Genomic DNA, 8,184 nt, shown 5'->3' with positions numbered 1-8,184 from the left:
ACATAAGGAAGAGGTTTAGAATCAGAAATGAAATATTCAGGATAGTTTTGCAAAAACCCATAAACTATCAGCTCAGAAAAGTCTACAGAAAAGCTATGGAAAAAGCGATCCGAGGTAAGGATTAGCGACTATACCTCGAAACCTTGAAGCAGCAACTAACGGATCAACGATCAAGCAAGTAATGAAGAAAACTCTTCTTCCTTCTTCCTTGTTGAAGCTCGCGGCCTTGGAGAGGAAAATGGAGGAGTTTTGTGTTTTTTTCTCACTTGTTTGCTATATATAGAAGATGGAAATTCGCGGGAAAATGAAAGTTTCGCGAATCTGATTTTTCCGGCGTCATTCTCCGCGAATTATAAGATATGTTTTGGCGAAAGAATTCCAAAACTAAAATGAGGTCTCCTTGTATTTTTGGCAACTAATGCATAGTCGGTGTAAAACTATTTTACCCGATAAGTTGCTTTTTGCATCGGATGTCGGAATAGAAAACTTCCTTCTGAAGAAAGATTGAAATCATCAAGAGAAATGGGTGTACGCGTGTAGAATCTTCATTTGAAGCTCTGAATAGAAAAAGTCTTCATTGTCGGTTGATTCTAGGGTTTTGAAATACCAGGGATTCGGTTTCGGCAAACTTCCGATGATTGGAATCGGACGTTCGTAGATCCTAGAGTTTCGCCTCGAAACGATTTTGATATATGGAAAAAGAGAACTTCTAACATTTATCTGAAGATTTTTGGAATTAACTTCCATAGTGACTTTAAATGAAAACTAGTTATTTACTAGGGTTTCTGACCTAGGTTTAAACGTGTAACGATCGTGCTATAACTTTTATCGACTTCGATACATCCCTTAGACTTTTCCTGAACTTTCTCCTTCATAAATATATTCCATTCGATGAACTCTTGTTCAGGTTTTCCTTCACGATATATTAAGCCTAGTCGTAAATGGAAATCTCTTTCACTTTTTCTAAGCTTAAAAACTTGGGTCTTACATCTGTCAACACAATCAACAGTTACAAAATCAACTTACTGATCTCAATCAGACTCAGGGGTTACGAGAGGGCGATCGACGAATGGCTGAGACGGTGGTGGACTTTCAACCTTTTACCGAGGAAATAACAAATACCGCCGTCCTAGATAATTTGAAGACGTTAAAGCTTGATTCTTATTATGGCGACTCAGATCCAAAGGACCATTTAGTGTATTTTAACACAAAAATGGTTATTGTAGGTGCATCAGACGCGTTAAAGTGCAAAATGCTACCATCAACTTTTAAGAAGTCAGCGATGATTTGGTTTACAACTTTGCCTTCGAGGTCAATTGTCAATTTCACGGAGTTGTCAACAAAATTCTTGTCTCAATTTTCTACCAGTCGTGCACAAAAGGTGACTCCGGCGACGTTATTCAATGTTCGTCAGGGACCAAATAAGACTTTGCAGTCTTATATGGGGCGTTTCAATCAATTATCTGTTCACTTGGAGGATAAGATGCCGGAAATTTGCATTGCAACTTTTGAATTGGGTTTGAAGCCGGGATGCTTAAACAGTAATTTAAGTAGAAAACATGTGGAGACAATGGTGCATCTACGCGAAAGGGTGCAAGGGTACATCAGGGAGGAGCAGAGCGATCAGATAAAAAACAACCGCCCAAATGTAGCGGTTACAGGGTCAAAACAACAATTTGAGGCGAAGAAGGGAGCAGTTACAGATCAATATTCGAAGGGATGGACCGAACGTGGAAATTCTAGATATAATAATCGCAACCGTTATGATGGTCGATTTGATAACCGTTCCAATTTCAAAAATCGTGCTCAACCGTATGGAGTGTGTGGGCCAGGACATTCGATGACGTGGACTCGGAATCAAAATGACCGTGCAGTACCTTTGGCAGTTAATTTAACAGAAGCTTTGCATACGTGTTTGGAGGCGAATGTTATCCGTTTTCCTCGGCAACCGAAGTCGTCAACAGGTTATGTGGATAAGAAGAAGTGGTGTGAGTATCATAGGATTTCGGGACATAATACTGATGATTGTTTCACTTTGAAGAAAGAGATAGATAAATTGGTGAAAGCTGGGTGCATGAAACAACTGGAAGGGCGAAACAATTCAGATGAAGCAGAAACTTCAATGAAGCGAACTGAAGATGGAAAGGAGATTGAAAATGATGGTCCAAACAAACAGTCAGAAGGGAAAGCGAAGGAGTGAATTCATTCTATCTTTGGTGGATTCCGAGGTGGAGGAGTGACAAATTCAGCTCGAAAGAGGTATGTTCATTCAATCAATGCTGTTTATTCTAATGATTGGGGAAGTTGGGCAACCAACCAGCCAGATATTACTTTTACTGTGCGAGATTTTGAGGGCGTTCAGCCTCACGAGGACGATCCAATTGTGGTGATGCTGACGATCGCCGAATATGAAATTGAGAGGGTACTTTTGGATCAAGGGAATTCAGCAGATTTAATTTATGGAGATGCTTTTGAAAAATTGGGGCTAACTGAATCTGATTTGTTGCCTTATGATGGCTCTTTGGTGGGTTTTTCTGCAGAGAAAGTATTTGTTCGAGGTTATGTGGAGCTGAAGACTGTCTTTGGAGAAGGGAAAAATGCGGAGACATTTGCTATTAAGTTTTTGGTAGTAAAATGTACTTCGCCCTATAATGTACTCATTGGGAGGCCTTCACTAAACAGATTGGGGGCGATCATTTCCACACGACACTTAACAGCTAAGTATCCGTTGAGAAAAGGAGGAGTTGGAGTTTTAAAGGCTGATCAAGTGGTTGCCAGAAAGTGTTATTCAGAAAGCTTCAAGCAGTATGGACATATGGGAAAGAAGGCAGTGAAAGAGGGGCATCAAGTATATGAGGTGAATGTAGATCAGACAGACATTAGTTTGGATCCTCGTGATGGATTCATTGAGCACAAGATGACATCAGAAGAGGAAACTAAGGCGATCCAGATTGGTGAGCGAAACTTAAAAGTTGGCGTCAATTTAACTACAAGTCAAGAAAACAGGTTGGTAAAGTTGTTATCTGAGAATATGGACTTATTCACATGGAGTGCAAAGGATCTTCCAGGAATCAATCCGGAATTTATTTGTCACAAATTGGCTTTAAATCCCGGGGCGAAACCTATTGTTCAATTCAAAAGAAAGATGGGCGAAGAAAAGACAGAGGCAGTGAAGGTGGAAACCAACAAGTTACTGGAAGCTGGATTCATTAGGGAGGTTAAGTATCCAACATGGTTGGCGAATGTAGTAATGGTGAAGAAGGCTAATGGAAAGTGGCGAATGTGCACTGATTATACAGACTTAAACAAGCATTGTCCTAAGGATTCTTATCCTTTACCGAATATTGATAAGCTTGTGGATAGGGCGTCTGGATTCGGAATGCTTAGCCTCATGGATGCATATTCAGGGTATCATCAGATAAGAGTGTATCAGCCAGACGAAGAGAAGACAGCTTTTATGACGAATCAGGCGAACTATTTCTATCAGACTATGTCGTTTGGGCTGAAGAATGCGGGAGCAACATACCAGAGGTTGATGGATAAGGTGTTTGACAAGCAGGTGGGGCGGAACATTGAGATTTATGTGGATGACATGGTGGTCAAGTCAGAGGAAATGATGGCACACTGTTCTGATCTTGAAGAGGCGTTTGGCGAGCTAAGAAAGCATAACATGAGACTTAACCCAGAAAAATGTTCGTTTGGGATTCAAAGCGGGAAATTTTTGGGCTTCATGATCACAAAGAGAGGAATTGAGGCAAATCCTGATAAGTGTAAGGCGATACTTGACATGCAAAGTCCAACCTCAGTTAAAGATGTGCAGAAATTAACAGGAAGAATAACAGCTTTGTCCAGGTTTCTTCCGTGTTCTGGAGAAAAATCAGCACCATTTTTTCAATTTTTAAGGAAGAACAAAACTTTTCAGTGGACTGAAGAATGTGAAAGGGCGTTCAAAAGCTTGAAGGATCATTTGTCCAGTCCGCCAATTTTAGCCAAACCAATTCCAGGTATTTCACTGTCAATGTTTATTTCCATATCTGATAATGCAGTTAGTTCAGTTTTGTTGCAAGAGAATAAGGATGATTTGAGGATCATATATTTTGTGAGTCACGCTCTTCAAGGAGCTGAGGTTAGATACCAGAAAATTGAAAAGGCTGCATTAGCTTTAATCATATCCGCCAGGAGATTAAGACCTTATTTTCAAGGCTTTCCAATTGTGGTAAAAACTGACTTGCCACTTCGCCAAGTTTTGCAAAAGCCTGATTTGGCCGGAAGAATGGTCTCCTAGGCTGTTGAATTGTCAAAATTTGGAATAACTTTTGAAAGGAAAGGATTGGTTAAAGGACAGGTATTGGTGGATTTTGTCAATGAAATGTCTTCCAGTGAGAAAACTAAGGAAGTTGGAGAATGGAGTTTGTCCGTGGATGGTTCATCCAATGTCAAGGGAAGTGGAGCCGGAATAATTATAGAGGGACCAGGAGGCGTGACAGTTGAACAGTCACTTAAGTTTGACTTCAAAGCAAGTAATAATCAGGCAGAGTATGAAGCTATAATTGCAGGTTTGAAGTTGGCAATCGAGATGGGAGTCAAGAGCATAATGATAAAAACAGATTCTCAGGTAGTCTCCAGGCAAATTCAGGGTGAATATCAGGCGAAGGATGCACAGCTGGCTAAGTATTTACTGAAAGCTCAAGGGTTGATAAAGCATATTGGAAAAGTGCAGGTCAATTATGTTCCGAGGGAGGAGAATACAAGGGCAGATATTCTATCGAAGTTAGCAAGCACCAAGAAGCCGGGGAACAATAAGTCAGTCATCCAGGAGGTTTTGAACAGCCCAAGCATCGAAGAGGATGAGACAATGATGGTTTTGACGGTAGCGGATTCAGATTGGATGGGGCGTATCAAAAAGTGTTTGGAAGCAGAAGGCTCTGATTTGCTGAAATTTTCTAAAGATCAAGTTCGTGAGGCAAGTCATTACACATTGCTGGGCGAACAATTGTATAGACGAGGGATTAGAGTTCCTTTGTTGAGATGTGTCCCTAAAGATGAGGCGGAAAGAATTATGTTTCAAGTTCATGAGGGCGTGTGTGCAAGTCATGTAGGAGGCAGATCTTTGGCGGCGAAAGTGCTCAGAGCAGGATTCTATTGGCCAACTTTAAGAGGGGACTGTATGGACTATGTGAAGAAGTGCGAAAAATGTCAAATTTATGCAGATTTACATAGGGCGCCACCTGAAGCTCTTAGCTCAATGAGTTTATCGTGGCCATTTGCAATGTGGGGAGTGGATATCCTGGGACCGTTTACTCCAGCAGGTTCTCAGATTAGATTTGTTTTGGTTGCGGTAGACTACTTCACTAAGTGGATTGAGGCAGAATCGATGGCGAAGATAACAGCAGAAAAAGTCAGGAAATTTTATTGGAGAAAATTGATTTGCAGGTTTGGCGTACCAGCAACTTTCATCTCAGATAATGGAACACAGTTTACTAGCAGGAGTGTGAAGAATTTTTGTGCAGAAATGGGAATTGAAATGCGCTTCGCCTCTGTGGAGCATCCTCGGACAAATGGTCAGGTAGAGTCAGCAAATAAAGTCATTCTCAATGGAATTAAGAAGCGGTTGGGCGAAGCTAAAGGATTGTGGGCTGAGGAGTTGATCACAGTGATTTGGGCTTACAACACTACCCCTCAATCCACTACTGGCGAATCACCTTTCAAGTTGACTTATGGTGTAGATGCTATGATCCCAGTAGAGTTGCAAGATGTAACTTTCAGGGTGGCGACTTATAATGAAATCCAGAATGACATGAATAGATTGGTTGATCTCAATTTGGCAGAGGAAATGCAAGCAGAAGTTCGTTTGAGGCAAGCAGTAGTAAAACAGAGATCTGAAAGGCGATACAATTCCAGAGTGGTTCCGAGGCAAATGAAAGTTGGTGATTTGGTGCTGCGTCGAAAGGCAAAGGGACCTGATGATTCGAAGTTATCACCTAGGGAAGGACCTTATAGGATTCTTCGAGAGCTTGGTCAAGGGGCGTATCATTTGGAAGAATTGTCTGGGCGAAGGGTACCGAGGGCTTGGAATGCACAACATCTCCGTTATTATTACAGTTGAAGTGCAGGATGGTCGTCCAGTTTGCTTTGTGTTGTACAGTTGTTTCAGTTTGTGTGTGTTGAAGACTATGTTTGTTCTTTGTATTGTTTAAGACTACGTTTGTTGTGTAAGACTAAGTTTGATGTACTCTTTTCTCTACCCCAGGCGGGAGAGTTTTTAACGAGGCATCAGATATTAATGAATAACAGGTATGCACTTTTTTCTCTACCCCAGGCGGGAGAGTTTTTAACGAGGCATAACCTTTTTTTAAAAAATGTTCAAGGGTGTAACATTTTATTTTTTCCCATAGCGGGAACTTATCAACTAAGGTCTATCAATTGGGCGACGTCAGACAATTGAGAAACGAGTAAGTCTCTTAAAACAAGAGCATTTGACCACGAATTCATAAGCACAGCCTTAAATTGGATTTAAGCTTGTCCAAAATAAGCACAAGTCTCCACGCGAGCATATTAATGAAATCAAATATTGTGACTTTGATTTCCATGAATAACTTTGTCAAAAATGAAAAATTTGACTAAGTTATATACACAAAGGCCTTATGATTCCAAAGTAGTTGATTAAGTTCAAACTTTACAAAAATTTTAAGACTCAATCGAGGGTATTTTACCATATACAGTAAAATAAGAAAGCGATGTGCTTGAATGATGATGAAGGCGGATCAATTCTGGTGAAAAAGGTTAGTGAATGAAATTTCCATTAAGTTATGTTCTGAAATTTAATATGCTGAAGTTATATGATAGCTTTGGTGACTACGTAAGATAATGCTTAGTCATAGACTTAGTTATTTTAGCGTTTCGTCGAGTGAATGAAGGAATAATATTATTGTGGAAGATATGAAAGTTATAGGCGAAACAATTAGAATGCTGAAAGGAAAGTCATTACGTTAAGGGAAAAGTTTGTTACATAGAGCAAGGAACATAAAGGAACTTAGGCAAAAGAGGCTTGAAGCCTTTTACATTGACAGTTGAAAGAAGGGGGATAACAAAAAAAAGTCTGGATAGTTTAGATAGTTTCGCCACCTCCTTCCTTGTTGTTGGCATTTCCGTCTTCATTTTCTCCTTCTTCATTTTCTTTGTTTTCTTCATCTTCTTCTTCTTCACCTGCTCCTTCCTCATCCGCGTTATCTGGGCTGATCAATTTACCATCTACAATGCGAGCATAAGGGTCTGTACCCACCAAGTTGATCGCCAAGTCAGGATTAAGGAAAGTGACTTGAGTTATTGCTTTAGAAAAGCCAGCTTCAAGTTGATCCAGGACGGAAATCTTCAATTCAGCGATTTCCGTTTTCATCTGAGCATTCTCTTCAAGCACTTGATTGTGCACAGCAGTCAGTTGGGCGCAGTCAGCCTTCATTTTTTCATTTTCTTCATTCAATGCTTGGATGGAAGCATTGTTTTCATTAGAAGTCTTTTTCATTTTTTCCAACTCTAAAGCCAAATCCGCGGCTTTCTTTTCATTAGCTTTGTTCGACTTGTCCAGCAATTTGAGTGTAGCCTTCATCTTCCCAATTTCTTTTTCTTTCTCCTCAACAAGCTTGGCTGAAGCGAGACCATCGAATCCTGCGGATTCAAGGTCAATCATCTTGGAGATAGCAGCAATCTCCAAGCCTTTTGTCATCATGGCTTGACTGTTAAGTTCAAACGTGTTACAACGTGTTTCAATCTTATTTTGATCCTAACAATTTTTATAAATACTTTTCTCTACTAAAATCTAATTCCAGATGTTAATGACATTTTTCAGGAAATATATATTATAAGGTCGCATGCTTCAACGAATATGTCTAAGCCTTATAAGGAAAAAGAAGTTTACGCAAGATATGACCGCATCGTCCAGTAAACAAGGAAGACACTTATTCTGTATCGTTTCATGCCACGTCATACCTCAGAATTTCAGAAGATGCCTTTGAGCGGGAAAGTCAAAATTGTATCTCAACTATTTGCCCCATGCTTTAGTCAGAAGGAAACTAATCTGGTCACGTGCAAACTGATTTACCTTTGAAGAGAGAAGTCTCGATGACCAATGAAGAGGAAAAAGGACAACACGTCAACATCACTTTTCCAAAATGTCTCTCTTCTGCA

At 40.2% G+C, this 8,184-nt stretch overlaps 1 protein-coding gene across 1 annotated transcript; it reads right to left on the bottom strand.

The window, feature by feature from the left end:
- Positions 1–6,961: 6,961 nt before the first annotated feature.
- On the bottom strand, positions 6,962–7,726 carry LOC130719545 (uncharacterized). The gene is made up of 2 exons (XM_057570164.1): positions 7,207–7,726; positions 6,962–6,969 (listed from the first exon to the last, which is right to left on the bottom strand). Exons 1-2 carry the CDS (start codon positions 7,724–7,726, stop codon positions 6,962–6,964), a joined length of 528 nt encoding a protein of 175 aa, XP_057426147.1.
- Positions 7,727–8,184: the final 458 nt, after the last annotated feature.

The sequence above is a fragment of the Lotus japonicus genome, chromosome 5 (assembly GCF_012489685.1).
Source record: "Lotus japonicus ecotype B-129 chromosome 5, LjGifu_v1.2".
Taxonomy (NCBI): Eukaryota; Viridiplantae; Streptophyta; class Magnoliopsida; order Fabales; family Fabaceae; genus Lotus; species Lotus japonicus.
Note: the sequence above shows the minus strand (reverse complement) of the source record. Positions and strands in the feature narration are given on the sequence as shown.

Coding starts and splice junctions, on each gene's coding strand:
- LOC130719545 (XM_057570164.1), bottom strand. CDS start 7,726: ATGATGACAAAAGGCTTGGAGATTGCTGCTATCTCCAAGATGATTGAC.